Raw genomic sequence first — 23,162 nt, 5'->3', positions numbered from 1 at the left:
CACTATTTACAATAGCCAGGTCATGGAAGCAACCTAAATGCCCATCAACAGACGAATGGATAAAGAAGATGTGGTACATATATACAATGGAGTATTATTCAGCCATAAAAAGGAATGAAATTGGGTCATTTGTAGAGACATGGATGGACCTAGAGACTGTCATATGGAGTGAAGTAAGTCAGAATGAGAAAAACAAATATCGTATATTAACGCATATATGTGGAATCAAGAAAAATTGTACAGATGAAACGGTTTGCAAGGCAGAAATAGAGACACAGATGTAGAGAACAAACTTATGGACACCAACGGGGGAAAGAGTGGGTGGGGGGGTGGCAGTGGGATGAATTGGGAGATTGGGATTGACATATATACACTAATAATGTATAAAATAGACAACTAATGAGAACTTGCTGTATAAACTAACTAAATAAATAAAATGTTAAAAAAAAGAACGCTTAGACTAAATGCAGATCCTCCCCTAGGCACTCTGACCCTAAAAAGAAAAGCCAAGAAATTATGAGTAAGTCCGCAGCAGACAAGGGACATGCTGCTCTGGGCCAAAGCAAGGCAAGCCCACTGGGTACCCACATGAGGCCAACATATTTCTTTTAAGGGTGTTTTTACCCTATATATGCCCTGCAGCTTATGTTTAAACTTCAATAACTCAGCAACTTTGACATTATTCCTTTAGGTATGAAAAAGTGATTGGACCATAAGACACAACTGCTAGCTAAAATGCACTTGCTTTAAAAAAATATTTTAACTCAATTTTGAGTTATATAACCACAAAAGAAAAGAACTAAACCAGCAAGCAATATTGTGGGGAAACAGACATGACCTTCAGATCATTTAAAACACGTTTTTTTTCTCTTTCACGAACTGGCTACATCTCTCATTTTCTCTAAGCAGTTAATACTATGATATTACCACATAAATATTGGTGAAAATTACGATAAGTATTGGTGAGTAACAAATCTTGGGAAAGTATATCTCACGGTAAAAAGAAATGTCCCTTATTCCATAATAATTCTGATGCTTATACTTCTGTTGATATGTCCCTGAATTACATGCTAGATACTCTTCACAAAGAAATTTACCTTTTCTTTTCCAACTGGTTTGGCTACAAACGTAGAGAAAGCCACACTAACAAGTTTCTCAATGCCAGTGAACATGTCCTGTACTGTGACCTTGATGCTGATCTAAAAAGGAAAGAAAAATAAATTCAAAACTTTTCAGCCATCTAGACAACAGATGAGACTGCAGCATTCAAAATTCATTTATGCACTTCACCATTGTTTTGTTTTTTGAATAAAACCAGCATTTCAATTTACTTTTTTTTTTTTTTTTGCAGTACGCGGGCCTCATCACTGTTGTGGCCTCTCCCGTTGCGGAGCACAGGCTCCGGACACGCAGGCTCAGCAGCCACGGCCCACGGGCCCAGCCGCCCCGCGGCATGTGGGATCTTCCCGGACCGGGGCACGAACCCGCGTTCCCTGCATCGGCAGGCGGACTCTCAACCACTGCGCCACCAGGGAAGCCCATTTCAATTTACTTTTAACCAATACTGTCCTCTCAATGATTTTCTATAAAATTGGAAAAATATTTTTTTCTGATTATAGAAAAATATATATTTACCATGAAAAATTTGGTAAGTATAAAAATAGATAAATGATAAAGATGGAATCTGACAATCAAGAGTAAGTATTATCAGTAATTCCATCACTCAGATTAATAGTTACTAACCTTTATATAAAATTTCTTCCAGTTTTATATATATACATATGTATGAAATGTATCTATATGTATATAGTTGTGTCTGAAGGTGTGTATACACACACACACAAAAGATTATTATACTGTATTTACAATTTTAAAACGAAATTTTTGGGCATTTATATGATAAGTATTTTCTAATCCCACTATTACTAAATGTGCTTTTGAAAACAAGATATTAATGAATTCCTTATAGCCCATCAGAGAGATGCACCATAACTTTTTTTTAAATCTTTAGTCTGAGTTTTATAACCAAGATGACATGGACAGAATGTTATTTGCAGTCATGTTATTTGCAGCTTTGTTTTCTCTTTCAGGAGTTTTATTTTTCAGGAATAGCAAGAAAGTAGTTGAGACATTTTATGGTGACACCACAGTGGACTGGATTTCCCCATGTGAAGAACTCTGAAGCTCTGGTTTCATGATCACACACTGCAGAAGTGTAGGTAAACTCGGGAACATAGCCCAGAGAAATAATACTACCTTCTTGAAATAGTGGGCAACCTCGGGCATCTTAGTTCAGCACTGTGTTATCAATGATTAATATCTATTTCTACATCTTCGCCAAGTACATCACGCACAAAAATAATCATCAATTGGTGATTCACTTAACTTATGAAACCAAATTAGTATTTGCATGGTAAACATAAGTTAACTAGATGGTGATTAACCAAATTTAAACCATCCATTTTCAACTCCCAACAACTCTCAACCCACATAGCTTTCTACTTTCAGAAAAATAGGCAAATGAAAAATAGAATAGACAACTAATAGTAAAAACAAAGTTACAATTCTGGAGAGTTAAAACAAGTTCCAAACATTGTCTTCTATTAGAACAGTTAATTTAGTTATGTACAATGGCCAAATGTCTCGAAAACATATGCCAGGGAGAATTTCACTTTGTGTCATTACAGAGTGGGTCAGATTGGAATTACGTCCTATGAAAACAACTGGAAAATTAGACCAAGTATAGGAAGCAACTATTTTCACACATAGGACAACAGACAACACAGACCTGTGATCTCCAAGGAAAGGGAGATAAATGAAGGGAGCACTTGCATTTCCTGGGTTCTCAGCCTGCACATAATTCCCAGACTATGACCAAGGAGGGGAAATGGAAACTTGCTGAATTGAAGAACCAGAAATCAAGGAGATCAAGGCAGCTGAGATTATCCCAGAAAGGAGGGAGCTACAAAAGGAAAGAATTCCAGGTATGTGCATATTGTTCCTGTTGAGTGTTCGGGTTGATACCAGTCTGAGCATGTGTAGGGTGAAATCCGACAAAGCCAGAAAAGAACAGCTTCTGAGGAAGAAACAGTTATTGTAAGGTAAACAGTTCCAAGAGCTCATACAGCGCTAGGAATCTGGTGTTCCCTCCAGCCAGACCTCAGTGAATACACAACACATTCATAGAGGCCATAGAAGACCACAACTTAGTAGAGGGACTAAATTAGCCCTAGATGGGGCTAGCATTTATTTTTCTTAAGATAAGAAATCTGTGCTTTCAAACTCACCGGGTTCTTTTTGTAGCTTTTAGTCAAACTTCCTCTGGAAATTCTAGCTGCTATCAGGGAATAGGAAGAAAGGAGAAAAGAAAGGGAACTTTCATCTGTGTATGGGCTGAATATAAAGGAGAGTGCTGTCTCTCAGGGGAAAGGCTAGACCCAGAGGCTACTGTGAGGCAAAGCTCAAGAACCCCATAGCTGAGAAATCAGGATCCAAAAGCACCATCATAAACTGTCTCTGACAGAGCTCATTTTATCCACAAGTTTTTATTACCTTTCTGATTTCTTCAAGTTTTTTTCTATTCTATTTATAAACATACTGGGAGAAAGTGACTAAATCAGGGTAAAGCCATCACCATAGGTGTGGTTATTGCCAAAATAGTTCTTTTATGGGTTGATTTGTGTCCCTCACCAAATCTGGTACCTCAGAATGTGACCTTATTTGAAAATAGGGTGTAATTAGTTGAGATGAGATCCCTCTGGAGTAGGATGGACCCCTAATCCAATATGACTGATGTCCTTATAAAAAGGGAAAATTTGGGGTGGGTGCCTTCAAGATGGCAGAGGAGTAAGACATGGAGATCACCTTCCTCCCCACAAATACATCAAAATTACATCTACATGTGGAACAACTCCTAAAGAACACCTACTGAATGCTGGCAGAAGATCTCAGACTTCCCAAAAGGCAAGAAACTCCTCAGGTACCTGCGAAGGGCAAAAGAAAAAAGGAAAAACAGACAAAAGAATAGGGACCTGACCTGCACTTTGGGGAGGGAGCTGTAGGAGGAAAAACTTCCACACACTAGGAAGCCCCTTCACGGGCAGGGACAGGGGTGGGGGGTGGGGGGGAAGCTTTGGAACCACGGAGGAGAGCTCAGCAACAGGGGTGCAGAGGGCAAAGCGGAGAGATTCCCACACAGAAGATCGGTGCTGACCAGCACTCACCAGGCCAAAAGACTCGTCTGCTCACCCGCCGGGGCGGGCGGGGGCTGGGAGCTGAGGCTGGGCTTTGGAGGTCACATCCCAGGGAGAGGACTGGGGTTGGCTGCATGAACACAGCCTGGAGGGGGCTAGTGCGCCACAGCTAGCTGGGAGGGAGTCCAAGAAAAAGTCTGGACCTGCCTAAGAGGTAAGAGACCATTGTTTAGGGGTGTGTGAGGAGAGGGAGTTCAGAGCACCGCCTAAATGAGCTCCAGAGTTGGGTGTGAGCCGTGGCTATCAGTGCAGACACCAGGGATGGGCATGAAATGCTAAGGCTGCTGCTGCAGCCACCTAAGAGCCTGTGTGCAAGCACAGGTCACTATCCATACCTCCCCTCCCGGGAGCCTGTGCAGCCCGCCACTGCCAGGGTCCTATGATCCACGGACAACTTCCCCGGGAGAACACACGGCACACTTCAGGTTATTGCAACGTCACACTGGTCACTGCTGCTGCAGGCTCGCCCCACCTTCCATACCCCACCTACCCCCAGCATGAGTGAGCCAGAGCCCCGTAATCAGCCGCTCCTTTAACCCTGTCCTGTCTGGATAGGGAACAGATGCCCTCAGGAAACTTACACGCAGAGGCGGGGCCAAATCCAAAGCTGAACCCCAGGAGCTGTGCGAACAAAGAAGAGAAAGGGAAATTTCTCCCAGCAGCCTCAGGAGCAGCGAATTAAACCTCCACAATCAACTTGATGTACCCTGCATCTGTGGAATACCTGAATAGATAACAAATCATCCCAAAATTGAGGTGATGGACTTTGGGAGCAGCTGTAGATTTGGAGTGTGCTTTCTCCAAATAATTTGTTTCTGGTTTTATGTTTATCGTAGTTTAGTATTTAGAGCTTATTCTCATTGGTAGATTTCTTTATTGATTTGGTTGCTCTCTTCTTTAATTTTTTTTTTGTGGTATGCGGGCCTCTCACTGTTGTGGCCTCTCCTGTTGAAGACCACAGGCTCCGGACGTGCAGGCTCAGCGGCCATGGCTCACGGGCCCAGCTGCTCCACGGCATGTGGAATATTCGCGGACTGGGGCGCAAACCTGCCTCTCCTGCGTCGGCAGGCGGACTCTCAACCACTGTGCCACCAGGGAAGCCCTAATTTTTATCCTTTTTCTCTTTTTGTGAGTGTGTATGTGTATGCTTCTTTTTGTGATTTGTCTGTATAGCTTTGCTTTTGCCATTTGTCCTAGGGTTCTGACTGTCCATTTTGTTTGTTTGCTTGTAACTATAGTTTTTAGTGCTATAACCAACTTTTTTGGTTTGGTTACTCTCTTCTTTCTTTCTCTCTTTTTTAAATTATTTTTTTATTTTTAATAACATATTTTATTCTTTTTTTCTCTCTTCCTCCTTCCCTCACTCCATCTCTTCCTTCCTTCCTTCCTTCCTTTCTCCCTTTTTTTTCTGAGACGTGTGGCTGGCAGGGTCTTGGTGCTCTGGCTGGGTGTCAGACCTCAGGCGGGAGAGCCGAGTTCAGGACATTGGTCCACCAGACACCTCCAAGCCCCACATAATATCAAATGACAAAAACTCTCCCAGAGATCTCCATCTCAAAGCTAAGACCCAGCTCCACTCAACGACCAGCAGGCTACAGTGGTGGACACTCTATGCCAAACAACTAGAAAGACAGGAACACAGACACACCCATTAGCAGAGAGGCTGCTTAAAATCATAATAAGTTCACAGACACCCCAAAACACACCACCGGGCCTGGTCCTGCCCACCAGAAAGACAAGATCCAGCATCATCCACCAGAACGCAGGCACCAGTCCCCTCTACCAGGAAGCCTACACAACCCACTGAACCATGCTTACCCACTAGGAGCAGACACCAAAAACAATGGGAACTATGAACCTGCAGGCTGTGAAACGGAGACCCCAAACACAGTAAGTTAAGCAAAATGAGAAGACAGAGAAATACACGGCAGATGAAGCAGCAAGGTAAAAACCTACCAGACCAAACAAATGGAGAGGAAATAGGCAGTCTACCTGAAAAAGAATTCAGAGTAATGATAGTAAAGATGATCCAAAATCTTGGAAATAAGAATGGAGAATATACAAGAAACATTTAACAAGGATCTAGAAGAACTAAAGAGCAAACAATGATGAACAGCACAATAAATGAAATTAAAAATTTTCTAGAAGGGACTTCCCTGGTGGTGCAGTGGTTGAGAGTCCGCCTGCCGATGCAGGGGACACGGGTTCGTGCCCCAGTCCGGGAGGATCCCACATGCCGCAAAGCAGCTGAGCCTATGAGCCATGGCTGCTGAGCCTGTGCATCTGGAGCCTGTGCTCCACAACAGGAGAGGCCACAACAGTGAGAGGCCCGCATACCATAAAAAAAAAAAAATTCTCCAGAAGGAATTAATAGCAGAATAATAGAAGAACAGATAAGTGACCTAGAAGATAAAATAGTGGAAATTGCTACAGAGCAGAATAAAGCAAAAAAAAAAAAAAAAAAAAGAAAAGAATTGAGGACAATCTCAGAGACCTCTGGGACAACAATAAACACACCAACATTCGAATGATAGGGTTCTCAGAATAAGAAGAGGGGATAAAAAGGGACTGGGAAAGTATTTGAAGAAATTATAGTTGAAAATTTCCCTACTATGGGTAAGGAAATAATCATGTCCAGGAAATGCAGAGAGTCCCATACAGGATAAATCCAAGGAGAAACATACCAAGACACATATTAATCAAACTATCAAAAATTAAATACAAAGAAAAAATATTAAAAGCAGCAAGGGAAAAGCAACAATTAACATACAAGGGAATCCCCATAAGGTTAACAACTGATTTTTCAGCAGAAACTGCAAGCCAGAAGGGAGTGGCAGGACATATTTAAAGTGATGAAAGGGAAAAACCTATAACCAAGATTACCCAGCAAGGATCTCATTCAGATTCAACAGAGAAATTAAAACCTTTACAGACAAGCAAAACCTAAGAGAATACAGCACCACCAAACCAACTCTACAAAAAATGCTAAAGGAACTTCTCTAGGCAGGAAACACAAGAGAAAGAAAAGACTTACAATAACAAACCCAAAACAATTAAGAAAATGGTAATAGGAACATACGTATCAATAATTACCTCAAATGTAAATGGATTAAATGCTCCAACCAAAAGACATAGACTGGCTGAATGGATACAAAAACAAGACCTGAAAGAACAAGAAATGTCTATTTAGGTCTTCTGCCCATTCTTGGATTGGGTTGTTTTTTTGACATTGAGCTGCATGAGCTGCTTGTATATTTTGGAGATTAATCCTTTCTCAGTTCCTTCATTTGCAAATATTTTCTCCCATTCTGTGGGTTGTCTTTTCATCTTGTTTATGGTTTCCTTTGCTGTGCAAAAGCTTTTAAGTTTCATTAGGTCCCATTTGTTTACTGTTTTTATTTCCATTTCTCTAGGAGTTGGGTCAAAAAGGATCTTGCTGTGATTTATGTCACGTAGTATTCTGCCTATGTTTTCCTCTAAGAATTTTATAGTGTCCGGTCTTACATACAGGTCTCTAATCCATTTTGAGTTTATTTTTGTGTATGGTGTTAGGAAGTGTTCTAATTTCATTCTTTTACATATAGCTGTCCAGTTCTCCCACCACCACTTATTGAAGAGGCTGTCTTTTCTCCATTGTATATTCTTGCCTCCTTTATCAAAGATAAGGTGACCATATGTGCATGGGTTTATCTCTGGGCTTTTTATCCTGTTCCATTGATCTATATTTCTGTTTTTGTGCCAGTACCATACTGTCTTGATTACTGTAGCTTTGTAGTTTACAATGGAGTCAGGGAGCCTGATTCCTCCAGCTCCACTTTTTTTCTCAAGATTGCTTTGGCTATTTGGGGTATTTTTTGTTTCCATACAAACTGTGAAATTTTTTGTTCTAGTTCTGTGACAAATGCCATTGGTAGTTTGATAGGGATTGCATTGAATCTGTAGATTGCTTTGGGTAGTACATTTTCACAATGTTGATTCTTCCAATCCAAGAACACGGTATATTTCTCCATCTGTTTGTATCACCTTTAATTTCTTTCATCAGTGTCTTATAGTTTTCTGCATACAGGTCTTTTGTCTCCCTAGGTAGGTTTATTCCTAGGTATTTTATTCTTTTTGTTGCAATGGTAAATGGGAGTGTTTCCTTAATTTCTCTTTCAGATTTTTCATCATTAGTGTATAGCAATGCAAGAGATTTCTGTGCATTGATTTTGTATCCTGCTACTATACCAAATTCATTGATTAGCTCTAGTAGTTTTCTGGTGGCATCTTTAGGATTCTCTATGTATAGTATCATGCCATCTGCAAACAGTGACAGTTTTACTCCTTTTTTCCCAATTTGTGTTCCTTTTATTTCTTTTTCTTCTCTGATTGCTGTGGCTAAAACTTCCAAAACTATGTTGAATAATAGTGGTGAGAGTGGGCAACCTTGCCTTGTTCATGATCTTAGTGGAAATGGTTTCAGTTTTTCACCATTGACAATGATGTTGGCTGTGGGTTTGTCATATATGGCCTTTATTATGTTGAGGTAAGTTCCCTCTACGTATACTTTCTCGAGGGTTTTTATCATAAATGGGTGTTGAATATTGTTGAAAGCTTTTTCTGCATCTATTGAGATGATCATATGGCTTTTATCCTTCAATTTGTTAATATGGTTTATCACATTGATTGATTTGCATATATTGAAGAATCCTTGCATTCCTGGGATACACCCCACTTGATCATGGTGTGTGATCCTTTTAATGTGATGTTGGATTCTGTTTGCTAGTATTTTGTTGAGGATTTTTGCATCTATGTTCATCAGTAATATTGGCCTGTAGTTTTCTTTCTTTGTGACATCTTCGTCTGGTTTTGGTATCAGGGTGATGGTGGCCTCGTAGAATGAGTTTGGGAGTGTTCCTCCCTTTGCTATATTTTGGAAGTGTTTGAGAAGGATAGGTATTAGCTCTTCTCTAAATGTTTGACAGAATTCACCTGTGAAGCCATCTGGTCCTGGGGTTTTGTTTGTTGGAAGATTTTTAATCACAGTCTCAATTTCAGTTCTTGTGATTGGCCTGTTTGTATTTTCTATTTCTTCCTGGTTCAGTCTCAGGAAGTTGTGCATTTCTAAGAATTTGCCCATTTCTTCCAGGTTGTCCATTTTATTGGCATATAGTTGCTTGTAGTAATCTCTTATGATCCTTTGTATTTCTGCAGTGTCAGTTGTTACTTCTCCTTTTTCATTTTTATTCTACTGATTTCAGTCTGCTCCCTTTTTTTCTTGATGAGTTTGGCTAATGGTTTATCAATTTTGTTTATCTTCTCAAAGAAACCTCTTTTAGTTTTATTGATCTTTGCCTACCGTTTCCTTCATTTCTTTCTCATTTATTTCTGATCTGATCGTATGATTTCTTTCCTTTTTCTAACTTTGGGTTTTTTTGTTCTTCTTTCTCTAATTGCTTTAGGTGTAAAGTTAGGTTGTTTATTTGAGATGTTTCTTGTTTCTTGAGGTAGGATTGTATTGCTATAAACTTCTCTCTTAGAACTGCTTTTGCTACATCCCATAGGTTTTGGGTTGTCATGTTTTCATTGTCATTTGCTCCTAGGTATTTTTTGATTTCCTCTTTGATTTCTTCAGTGATCTCTTGCTTATTCAGTAGCATATTGTTTAGCCTCCATGTGTTTGTATTTTTTACAGATTTTTTTCCTGTAATTGATATCTAGTCTCATAGCATTGTGATCAGAAAAGTTACTTGATACAATTTCAATTTTCTTAAATTTACCAAGGCTTGACTAGTGACCCAAGATATGGTCTATCCTGGAGAATGTTCCAAGGGCACTTGAGAAGAAAGTGTAATCTGATGTTTTTGGAGGGAATGTCCTATAAATATCAATTAAGTCATCTTGTGTAATGTGTCATTTAAAGCTTGTGTTTCCTTATTTATTTTCATTTTGGATGATCTGTCCATTGGTGAAAGTGGGGTGTTAAAATCCCTTACTATTATTGTGTTACTGTTGATTTCCCCTTTTATGGCTGTTAGCTTTTGCCTTATGTATTGAGGTGCTCCTTTTTTGGGTGCATAAATATTTACGATTGTTATATCTTCTTCTTGGATTGATCTCTTGATCATTATGTAGTGTCCTTCTTTGTCTCTTGTAATGGTCTTTATTTTAAAGTCTATTTTTTCTGATATGAGAATTGCTACACCAGCTTTCTTTTGATTTCCATTTGCATAGAATATCTTTTTCCATCCCCTTACTTTCAGTCTGTATGTGTCCCTAGGTCTGAGGTGGGTCTCTTATAGACAGCATATGCAGCTCAATATCAAAAAAACAACCCAATCCAAGAATGGGCAGAAGACCTAAATAGACATTTCTCCAAAGAAGATATACAGATTGCCAACAAACACATGAAAGGATGCTCAACATCACTAATCATTAGAGAACTGCAAATCAAAACTATAATGAGTTATCACCTCACACCTGTCAGAATGGCCATCATCAAAAAAATCTACAAACAATAAATGCTGGAGAGGGTGTGGAGAAAAGGGAACCCTCTTGCACTGTTGGTGGGAATGTATATTGATACAGCTACGATGGAGAACAGTATGGAGGGTCCTTAAAAAACTAAAAATAGAACAACCATACGACCTACCAATCCCACTACTGGGCATATACCCTGAGAAAACCATAATTCAAAAAGAGTCATGTACCAAAATGTTCATTGCAGCTCTATTTACAGTAGCCAGGACATGGAAACAACCTAACTGTCCACCTATTGATGAACAGATATAGAAGATGTGGCACATATATACAATGGAATATTAGCCATATAAAGAAATGAAATCGAGTTATTTGTAGTGAGGTGGATGGACCTTAGAGACTGTCATACAGAGTGAAGTACATCAGAAAGAGAAAAACAAATACCGTATGCTAACACATATATATGGAATCTAAAAAAAAAAAAATTGGGTCTGAAGAACCTAGGGGCAGGACAGGAATAAAGACGCAGACATAGAGAATGGACTTGAGCACCTGAGGAGGGGGTAGGGTAAGCTGGGACGCAGTGAGAGAGTGACATCGACATATATACACTACCAAAAGTAAAATAGATAGCTAGTGGGAAGTAACCACATAGCACAGGGAGATCAGCTCAGTGCTTTGTGTCCACCTAGAGGGATGGGATAGGGATGGTGGGAGGGAGATGCAAGAGGGAGGACATATGGGGATGTATATATATATGTATAGCTGATTGACTTTGTTATAAAGCAGAAACACACCATAGTAAAGCAATTATACTCCAATAAAAATGTTAAAAAAAATTTTTTTTAATAGGAAAATTTGGACACATACACACACACACACAGGGAGAACACCATGTGCAGATGAAGGCTGAGATCGGGGTGAAGCAAACCACTGGCAAACCACCAGAGGTTAGGAGGGAGGATGGGGGCAGATTCTCTCCCATAGGCCTTGGAAGGAACCAACCCTACTGACACCTTGATTTAGGACTGCTAGCCTCCAGAACAGTGAGACAATAAATTTCTGTTGTTTAAGGCACCTAATCTGTGAAACTTTGTCATAGAATCCCTAAGAAACAAATGTAAGTCCCTACATGTCTTTTGTGCCCAGAGATCAAAGGGACTGCTACTGAGCAAACTACAAGTTGCAACATGGGATCCATGAACTCCTTTCCTGCTATTTTAACCTGGATAGAGACTTCAAAAGCTCCCAAGAATTTTGTATTCATAGCTATAATAAAGAAAAGAAAACCAGGTAGGCAAAGAAGAAAAATCTAAGCTTCCCTTCTTGCTCCAATTACTCTGCCTTTCAAAAACTAGTTAATCGTGGGGCTAGTTTTCATTATAGGTGCAAATAATTAAGAAATAAAACCTATACCTGGCAAAGAACCAAGGGAGTGCCCTCCCTTGTATGTTTACTTTGTGTATATCCTTTTATGTAAAAATAGTTCATTGCATCACATTTAATTTTAGTAGCAGGGAAACACAGGCTTATTATTTACCTGTGAGCCTGACTACAGATTCAAGGGCCTTCTGAAATTCAGAATCACATGAATTCCAAGTTATTCCAGGCCTCCTCCTCTCTCCTCTGTAAACAATGAAGAAATGAGCACCAACAGGCAGAAGGAAGAAAAGGGAGCCTCTTACCTCCATGCTTGTGCTGAACGCTCTAGTAACTTTCGCTTTGATGGTTATAACTTGTCCAACTCTAGTTAAAAAAAAAAAAACAGTAATTCTAGCACATCTCATTTCAGACTTGAAGATTCACTTAAATGTGTGTGCCATAGAACAGTTCCACCTTATGCTGATAATGTTCATGCATGAGAAACTCAATAACATAACAAGACAGCACTAAAAATAGATACTGATTATTGTAAACCACACAAGAGTTAGCTGACTACCTCTTTTTAACAGAAAACGGCCTTTGCAAAGATGGTGTGCAAAATGATTTCCAAATCTACAACAGATACTTGACTGTACCACAGCTGTTTGGTTAAGAGAAAACGAACACACATGCTAACTTATACAATTGATATTTTTAAATGTTGGTTAACAAATAAATGGTAAACATACAAGCAAGCAAACAAACTGAATACCTTCACTAGGTTTACAGGAGCCCTCAATGTTGCCAGATGATCCATTCACTCCACATTATTACTGGGACTCTGGTCATGTAACCCTAGTTGTTTCAAAGCTTTTGTGTTCTGGCCCTTCAGTCACCTAAGGGTCTACCCAATATAAGCCTCCTCAATTTTTCTCCCTGACTTCAAAGTTGAACTACATTCTCACTATTCTTCCCAATCTTCTGTTTCAGGGGAAGAAAAATAGATCTCTTCCAGACCTCTTTCTTTACCCGTGCCCTTGATCCCATCCTACTCTTACCTTTCCTCCTGCACCATGGCCTGGCTTAGGCAGATCTTTCCTCTTTTGTACCCTCAATCTCTTCCCCCTCCTTGACTCCTTATCAGTCTGTGAAAATGTTCAAGGCTTTTCCTTGCTAAAAATCTTTCTCTCAAGTTTATTCTATCACAACATTTTTTCTCTTTTCCTCTATATTTCTCCATATTCAAACTTCCTAAAATAATCTTTTTCTTTTTCCAGCTCATACATTTAACAAATGTTTACTAAGTTACAACTAGTCCTGGCACTAAACTAAGACCTCAGGATACAGTGATTAACAAGACAAGGTTGATGACATCAAGGAGACCAGTCTTCACTTGGGACACCAGGATGCAGACAGATGAAGTGCAATGCTATGAAATTTTTCAAAAGGAAGAAAGAGTCAAGTATTGCAAAAACACCCAGAAGTGGCTAATTTGAAAAGTCAAGGAAGGAGCCATAGAAGAGGTAACATCTGAGATGGGTCTCAAAAGATTACAATTTTGTCAGGTTCAGAAGTTTGGGGGTTTTACCTCTCATTCACTTCTCAGCCACTCAAATCTAGCTGTTGCTTCCACATCTTACTCCTGATCTCTCAGAAGTCACTTCCTAACAGCTAAATCCAAGGTCTTCTCTCATTTAACAGCATCAATCAACCTCTTTCTTCAGGAAACCTTGTCTTCCCTTGGCTTCCAAAATACTGTTCTCTCTTCATTCTCAGTTTTCTTCACTGATTTCCCTTTCTTAATCTATCCCTTAATGGTAGCCATCTACCAAATTTATGTTCTTTGTTTTTTTTCATTTCAGCCTCTTCCTGAAGACCTTGTTCTCTTCCACAGTCCTATCATCTTTATAGAGATGATTCTCAAATCTAAATCTTTAGCCCGAACCTCATTCTTGAAACACAGAGCCATATTTTCAAACTTCTCTCAGCAGATTCAGCTAATGGTTATGGAGGCCCTTCTAGGCTGAGTGATAGCTGCTTACACACACATTACCTAATTTAACTTAATCCCCACACTTAGCACATGCAAACCCAAACCAATTTTCTCTTTTCCTTAAATTCGTTCCTCCTAGATTTCCTAGCTCTGTTTGGTAAAGTTTCTAGCAGAGATTTACAGTGATAACATGAGGAAGAGAGTCCCTCTTCAAAGCTACTGTAGTACTTTGTACTCATATACTACCAAAATCTTCTGCCTCTGCCTGTCAGACTCTGAGGAGGGGAAGCATCTTGCCACTTTTTTTTTGGCCACACCATACGGCATGTGTAACTTCCCTGACCAGGGCTCGATCCTGTTCCCCCTGCAGTGGAAGCACTGAGTCTTAACCACTGGACAACCAGGGAAGTCCACCTTGCCATGTTTTTGTCTCTTTTGTGAACTCTGCCCTTCCTTTAAAAGCAGGAGACATTCTGCTTTTCATTCTGCTAAAATCCCAAGTAAAATCAACTTCATAGCATGGCATTCAAGGTCTTCTGTTACCCAGCCCCACACTGCTGCTGGGGCATCATCTCTGCACGCCAGGCTTTCCCTAAGCACCCCCCACTTCTTCCCACCTCAATGCTTAGGCTCTTACATGTATGTACCTCATCTTGTGAAGTCCTTTTCCTAGTCACCAGTGAAAATCTATACCTCATTCAAGGCCCACATTAAATACTACCTCCATCATGATACTCTCATTGGTTCTCCAGTCAAAATGTACCTTTTTCTACCACACAGAATTTATATCTCACCCTAGGCATGCATCCTATCATACTTTCTATTCTGATGACTACATATTTGTCTGACTTTCTTACCAGACTGAGTGACTGCCACACTTCAGCATTGTGTCATAAACATTCACATATTCTATTGAGCCTAGAGCAGTACTTTTGGTATATTCAATATATATTTTGAATTAAAAAAATATCTAATATGGGACTTCCCTGATGGCACAGTGGTTAAGACTCTGTGCTCCCAATGCAGGGGGCCCGGGTTCGATCTCTGGTCTGGAAACTAGATCCCACATGCATGCTGCAACCAAGAGTTTGCATGCCACAACTAAGGAGCCCGCCTGCCACAACTAAGACCCGACGCAACCAAATAAATAAATATTTTTAAAAATCAGGGCTTCCCTGGTGGCGCAGTGGTTGAGAGTCTGCCTGCCGATGCAGGAGACACGGGTTCGTGCCCCAGTCCGGGAGGATCCCACATGCCGCGGAGCAGCTGGGCCCGTGAGCCATGGCCGCTGAGCCTGCGCGTCTGGAGCCTGTGCTCCGCAATGGGAGAGGCTGCGACGGTGAGAGGCCCGCGTACCGCAAAAAAAAAAAAAAAAAAAAAAATCAATATCGTTAAAAAAAATAATATGGCTTTTAAACAAATTGTATGGCTTTCTATATGTAGTTTTCAATTTTCTTTTTTTAATGGTGCAGGTCCCATATATTTTAGTGGCCACAAATCCTTTCTGATAACACAAACACAAAATGGTTCAAATGGCAAACCACACTTTAATGATGAGATTACTAGTTAAGTCTAAGTTACAGAATTTAGAATTGGAAAGTATATAACAGATGTTTTATTGCAATATACTGTTGGCATTCCTAAATTTAATAATGATGCTTTAATCTGTTCCCAAATAAGTTTGGATTTTCAGTAATCTGTAATTGTGTTGAGTTACAAACACATGTCAACTTTTTCTACTTCAGGAAAAATCACATAGCTAGTATCTGTGCTTAGTCAATAGACCCAATAGACCTTTATCTATATCTACAAGTCTCTAGAATGTCAAGGACTCTTTCACTGACACTGCAGCTGCCTATGAGAACAAGCATTAGGAGATGTTCAATAAAGGTTGCTGATCACAAAGATAGAAGAAGTGGGTTGGAGAAAGCACTGGATAGAGCATAAGAAGATCCAGGCTCTAAGTGTCCTCTGTCCTTTGGCTGGCTCTGGGCCTTAGGCTTCAGTTTCTTATCAGTACAAAGAGATGATTGGGTTGAGTTCTAAAGGTCTTTCCATATCTATGATTCTAATGCCTACCAAAAATTTCTTTTGGGTTAGCTTTGGAGATATAACCTCTTTATGCATGTCGTTTTATTTAACTTAATTTTGTTTGTATATAAATGAATAAGTGCCAAATAGATAAATGTAAGCTGGAGGTTGTAGAGATGAAGTGGGCATCTCACTGGACAGACTACTTAGGGTTTTGAAAACAGGTGGCAGCTACCCCGTGGTCCTTGAGAACCATCCCAGACTAGAAACAGATGATCTTCTCTCTTCCTTTTTCTAAACATAACATAAGAAAAAGGAAGAGAGAAGATCATCTGTTTCTAGTCTGGGATGGTTCTTTTAGGATCAAGATATTCAAAAAGAAAAAAAAGAGATACAAACATAAAATCAGATAAATTAAGTAAAACCATATAACCCTAGTTTATTACAGTTATTAATGTAACCTCTTTAAAAAAAATAATTCCTAATTCTGTCCACCAAAAAGGCATAGAAATAATGACCAACCCTGCATCAGTGAGCATGTTAAACAGGTATACAATGAGCAGATACAAAATGTGGTAAATGCTATAGGACAAATGACCAGGTTTCTTTAAAAAACAAATTGCAAGAGAAAAGAAGAAAGGGAAATTTTTATGTTAAAGGTCATATCAGCCATATTGGATCCTGATTCAATCCATAGACCAATTGTTTAAATTAAAAAAAAAATTTTTTTTGAGACCATTGGGAATAATAGTTTTTCTTAATGGTATTGCAGTTACGTTATTATGTTTTCTAAAAGAGCCCTGATCTTTTAGAAATATGTACTGAAATATTCAGAGATGATGTCTGGGATTTGCTTCAAAATAATCCAGGTATGTGGGGGAGTATGGAAGGGTATTGATAAAACAACAGCATTTATGAGTTGATTATTGTTGTAGTTAGGTGTTGGTTCCTTGGGGATACATGGTGGTATTCTCTCTACTTTTGTATATGGTTGAAAGATTTGTGTATCTTGAAATTTTCTATAATAAGAGATGGTAAAACATATACACACTCCTACACATAAAATGTTTTTCATAATTTAACACCTCTACTCAGATGAATTAATGTTTACCCAACAACCTAATGATGAAATTCACCATCATAGAGATACTTATTATCATTAATAGTAAAGGAAGGAGCCATTCAGAACCAGCTTTTAGAAATCCTGCAATGCCTTATACCAGAATGCATTTAATGCTGAGAGCTATTTCTCAACAAAATCAGGGCTGTAAATTTACACTTAATAGTATTTACTAAAAGTAGGTCCTGAAATTATTATTATGTTTTACTGATTTACATTGGTTCAAATGTTACTTATTAACAAATTGGATCCCTGACTCCAAATGAGTATGCTTAGGTGCCACAAATACATGTTGTAAATGAACCAATAAACCCAGGAGAAAGGTGTGATAAAGCAATGCCACTTACCTAGCTGTCTCCTCAAATTGTATGTCATCCACTGAAGCTGTAACACAGGAAACCCCAGCATGTTTTTCAGCTTCAAAAAATAGGTTAAAAATGGGCTGCATTAATAGTTATTTTTAAATATTTCAGCATGCAGGAAAAGGAATAAAACAAGTGGATTTATTCTAGTAACTCATCCTCTTATGCAGTATAGGATCACTGTGCCCACACTTCTGGATGAACTGGATTGATAACAGTTCCTTTGCTCAATAAGTTATTTTTCTGCTGCATGGAAATTACTGTACTTTCTCCGAAGTTTTAACTTATACTGTCTTTGATTTGAAATTCAGCACCAATACCCAGCATATCTAGCTATTCAGATAGTAACTTTAGTAAGTTGGTGTCAAATTTAAATATTTTGTCAGGTACTACCCTTCTTTCGTTTAAAAAAACAATGCATCAAAGCTGTATCTATTATCCCACATAACCAGTAGCTGAATATATTTAAACCACTTAACCAGTGCAAGCACTGAACAGTGTGGAAGACCTTAAGTTCATACCCCAAATCAGAGAGAAACTTGTCCGGGCATCAGAGAAATAGAGATGGGCACATAGTAAGTATTTAATCAATATTTATTATTTATTACTACCAAATTCATATGAAATTCACTATGCATTAATAATGTTGGAGGAGAAAAGCATTGAGTAGGGTGAGAGAAATTAGGGAAGCACTCCAGTTATTTCCATGTTCCCTGCCTGCATTTATTTATTTATTTATAATATTTATTTATTTGTTTGTTTATTTATTTATTTATAGCTGTGTTGTGTCTTCGTTGCTGCCCTTGGGCTTTCTCTAGTTGCAGCGAGCGGGGGCTACTCTTCGTTGCGGTGCACGGGCTTCTCATTGTGGTGGCTTCTCTTGTTGAAGAGCACAGGCTCTAGGTGCATGGGCTTCAGTAGTAGTGGCACATGGGCTCAGTAGTTGTGGCTTGCAGGCTCTAGAGCGCAGGCTCAGTAGTTGTGGTGCATGTGCTTAGTTGCTCTGCGGCATGTGGGATCTTCCTGGACCAGGGCTTGAACCCGTGTTCCCTGCATTGGCAAGCGGATTCTTAACCACTGCGCCACCAGGGAAGTCCCTCTGTCTGCATTTAATTTGTTGAGATTTTTCTTTTTTGATTGTTGGTTTTACTTTATGTAAAAGTATCCGAATTTTTCCTCTTTGGGAAAAATCTTGACATGTGGTTTTTCCAGAATTTCATTTTGAGGAACAGTCAGTTAAAACCCAAACAGACTGCATTAGCTTTTTAAAGAAATTTTAACTCCATTTTAATTTTGGAGACTTCACTCCTGCTGTCATATTATGAAAAAGAGGCAGTGAATTATATTGAATTTGCATTCTTTGTGTGTAGTGGATTACTTTAATTGCAATATATATTGATAGTCCCAGGTAAAGTGATATGAGAAAATACTCCAGAGAGCAAGTATTTAAAGCATTCCTCCCTATGATCTAATTCTGTAGAAAACTGGACATTCTGGTTTTACTAGTTGGAAATAACTATTCTTCCAAATATGCAGATAACATAAACTGAGTTACCAGAAAACTAACCATAGCAGAACTCTGTGTGTGAGTGATGGAGGGGGGGAAATGGGTTTCCCAGCTCTAAAGTTCAATTAGAGGAAGGAAACATAAAAGTATTAGACTCTAGAAAGTTGGGTTCAATTTAATTCAGTATATCAAACATTTGTTAAATTCCCATTGATTTCCAGACACTGAGCTGTTATCAGTCCTGTCTTTTAATGAGTCTACTCAGTGACAGAGATCTAGCTATAGTCAATAAAGTGTTGACTAAAGGGTATGTAATAGACATTCATTCTGGTCACCTGACATGAGGGAATGATATGTTGAGTTTATTAAACTATTCTTATAGGTAAAGTGTTACCATGTACACCAACATGAGTTACCAAATTTTGAATGATTTAAATGATAACTAAAGTATGAAAACCAATAAAAGACTAAATTTTTATTGTATATATTGGGTGTCTTCTATGTATATATAGCACAAAGAAACATAATCATAATAATTATGATTTATTATTGGCCTGGCACTGAGCTAAGTATGCATATCAATTACATGAGGTTGATACTGTTATTAGTTCTATTTTACAAAAGAGGCAATTTTGGCTTATAAAAATCAAATACATTGTTCTAAATAGTTATTTTTACTACAGAAGCAACGGGAACTCTGAGAAAAGAAAAGACCAACCAAGGAATGCTCCCTAGAGAAGTACTTGGCTGAATATGGGATTCAGGAGCTCAACTGCCATGTTTTACTTTATAGACTTTCAAGGGCCATTAAATTAAAAATGAAAAATTAAAATATGGGGAACCAACACAGGGCCACAATTTTTACATGTGTTTATTTTCTTTTTACAAGTGTGACAGATATGAATTCAACAGGACCAGTCTGTTCTGGTTCTTGGTTTTGATTGCCCTTCATGCAGTATGCCAGTAAAAGCGGAGAAACCCTAAAGCTATTTCTGATTTCCTGGGGAAACTGAGAGAAGCTGAGGAACAGCTAAGTGGATATAGTCCAGGTATGATGACTGATAAAAATGACGGTGGCTTCATTCATTCTTTCTTTTAACTAATATTGATTGAACACTTGTGCTATGCCAGCCTCTCTGTAAGGTGCTGGAAATATAAAACAGCTACTATCCCTATTCTCATGGAATCTAGTGAGGAGCCAGACATTAATTAAATGAATACATAATAACAAAATGAGTTAGGTGATCTGAAGGAAACATGGATTTTGTGAGGGTCTGTAAACTGAGGAACCACACCTAGGTGGCATGTCAGGGAAGGTTTCCCTGTGGAGAGGATGCTTGAAGTGAGATCTGAAAGATGAGAAGGAGTAAAACAGATGTGTGTTGTGGAGGAGAGCAGGGAAGGGCTTGCTGGGCAGAAGGAACAGTGACTACAAAGGTCCTGGGGGTTTTGTGGCAAAAATTCAAAAAGCAAGAAGGAGAGTAGGTAAGATAAGGCTGAGGGGAAGGCTGAGGATAAACCATGCACAGGGCCTTGAAGCTCTTGGTTGACAATTTTTATAATATTTAGTATTAAAGATATTGTTTCAGTATCTTCTGGTCTCCAGATGAGGCCAGTGGCTAATTCTAACAAGGTCAGTGGCTAATTCTAATCCTTGTTTTCCTACAAGGATTAACATTAACCGTGTTTCCAAACCAACTTTATCATAAAGGTTTCTTCAATATTGTATCATTAGTAATATAACTATTAAAGTCCACAGTAATTGGTTATCAATTGACTCCTGCTGTGATCCGAGTTTCCAAAGGTGTAAAACCATAGAAATCTTAATGAAAATTGCAGGAGGGCAATTGTTTCTCCATTATAGGACAGAAGCACTAAGTGAGGTAACTTTAAAAGTCACATCAATATTCACATAATGAATTCAGTTGCCATGGCAATAGGCATGGCAACTGAATAATTTCTATACTTGTTTCTCATACATGTGAATTACTTTTATATTCATGTCTCCATTATTGTTATTATAACAGACCTCAAATCCTGATAAAAACTGTTAAGACAGAAACCAAACAGACCTATCAACAAACAGAAAATAAACAGATTGGCATCAGATATATGACTGAATTTTGCGGGTGGTTAACACACAGGGGATTAGAAACTCTATGCACACTCATTGAAGAAAACAGGAATTTGTAATCAGCTGAGCTTTACTTTTGTCCTGTATAAAATAAGAGTCCTGGGATACACGATCTTAAGCTCCTTCCAGCTCTAATATTTTATCCTAACATATTTTACTTAAAATGTACATTTGCTAAGTCTATTAAGTGCCTTATGCAAAGCCTGGCTTCCTTTTAGAAATGAGATTCCAAGTTCTGGACCCATCCATCCAATTACCCATCCATATAATCAGGAAGTTTTTATTTAGTGCTTACTTATTAAGTGCTTACTAAGCTTCAGTTTACATGCTAATTGGCCAGGCAGGAAATAAAAGGTGAACATATATGTACACAAAGTAATTACGGATTGTGCTAAGTGGTGTGGAGGAATTTGGAAAGGGTGTTGTGATGAAAGGGTGCAAATGTAAAGCAGGTAGTTAGGAAAGACTGCTCTGCATAAATGATATTTAGTGGAGATGGAATGCATGGAAAGGGCCAAGAGAAGAGTGTAAAGGCAAAAATAACAGCGGGTGCAAAGGTCCTTCACAGAGACTACATGACGGTGTGGAAGGCAACAAACTGAATTCAGAAGCAGATATAAGAGGTGAGTGATGTATTAAACTAGACATTAAAGAGATTTGCAGAAATGTAAACCAATACCACTTCTCTAAGTACATTTTTGTTCTTGTTGAAAATATAGTTATTTTACAATAAAAATATGTAATGGGTTTTTGTTCTTTTCAAATGAATTATTTTTTAAAATTTCACATATGGTAAATATGGATAAAAGAACAAACACGAAAGCTCTCGGGGTCCTCGTTTATTTTATGGGGTAAAGGAGTCCTAAGACTAAAAGGTTTGAGAACCACTGGTCTAGGTCATTCCCAGTGTTGGATGAACAATCTCAATCATTACTTCCCAGCAGCACGGGGTTTAAAGTTCTGTCAATACCCTCCTCTCCTTCCTTCTCCCTCCTCACCGATCAGGGGTCCTGGTGTGACAGCATCCCGACCTCTGCCGTCCGGACCCCCGCCACCCCGCATCCCCACATCCCAGCCCGCTTCCCAGTTCCCAGACACGCCCCTTCGCTACACACACTGGGCCCCGCCCCCACCCAGGGCTCCTCCACTCCAGACCCCTGGCACCCTGGGTCTCCCCCATCCTACCCTCCCCTTCCAGCACCCCTACCCGCCAGGCAGGCGGCAGCGTCGATCCACTTGAGCAGCTGAGCCGCGCTCAGCTCTCCGCGGAGGTTGGCGTGCGCGGGCTGGATGGCCTGGCTCACGTGCACCTCGCCGGGCGCCGGCCGCTCCAGCTCCATGGCCGGTCAAAAGTGCGAAGCAACCGGGCCTGGCCGCCGCCCGGCCACCAACTGGGCCCGCCCCCGCTCCAAAGGGCACCAAGCCGCTGCCACCCCGGCCCCGCACCCCGCGCCCTGCTGGCCACTGGGCCACCTGGTGCACCGGGAGGTGAGATTTAAGGGGCCAGGAATACCGTGAGGAGGGCGAAAGGGAACTCTCTTCTGTCTCAGAAGACACTGACTCAGGCGGCCGAGGTTGGCAAAGCTGGAACCAGACCGGGTTTCTCACCTATAAAGGGGGGATAACAGTACTTATCTCAAGCGGACTGTGCAGAGAATTAAATGAGATAAAGTACAAAAGTCATAGCGTGTGCCCGGCTAAGGTGACATAGGTGTTTGCCAAGTAAAGAGTGAGGTTATTATCAGTCTGAAGAACTTGGCAGGTGATGGGGAGTTAATAATTAATTAGTTAAATGCTGTCCAGAGAAATGTAGACCTTTTGCTTTAGAAGTTGATTTTAAAGTATTTGACTTCTTATTTTCTTTTTTTTCTGGCTGTAGACTGCCAGGTAGGGTGGGCACTCACTCTTCCCATCCCTAGTTCAAAATACACCTTCTGAGTC

General features: G+C 39.6%; 1 protein-coding gene across 1 annotated transcript in view; it reads right to left on the bottom strand.

The window, feature by feature from the left end:
- The window catches only part of ACOT12 (acyl-CoA thioesterase 12), a 48,426-nt gene extending 25,745 nt beyond the window's left edge, over positions 1–22,681 (bottom strand). The window contains exons 1-4 of the mRNA XM_032626169.1: positions 22,429–22,681; positions 17,566–17,635; positions 12,398–12,458; positions 1,098–1,199 (exon numbers count right to left, since the gene is read on the bottom strand). Coding sequence (XP_032482060.1) covers positions 1,098–1,199; positions 12,398–12,458; positions 17,566–17,635; positions 22,429–22,561 — 366 coding nt within the window. The 5' untranslated portion in view covers positions 22,562–22,681. The remainder of the gene's footprint in view (positions 1–1,097; positions 1,200–12,397; positions 12,459–17,565; positions 17,636–22,428) is intronic.
- Positions 22,682–23,162: the final 481 nt, after the last annotated feature.

This window comes from Phocoena sinus, chromosome 3 (genome assembly GCF_008692025.1).
Source record: "Phocoena sinus isolate mPhoSin1 chromosome 3, mPhoSin1.pri, whole genome shotgun sequence".
Taxonomy (NCBI): Eukaryota; Metazoa; Chordata; class Mammalia; order Artiodactyla; family Phocoenidae; genus Phocoena; species Phocoena sinus.
The sequence above is the reverse complement of the archived record's forward strand: the minus strand, read 5'-3'. Positions and strand labels throughout refer to the sequence as shown.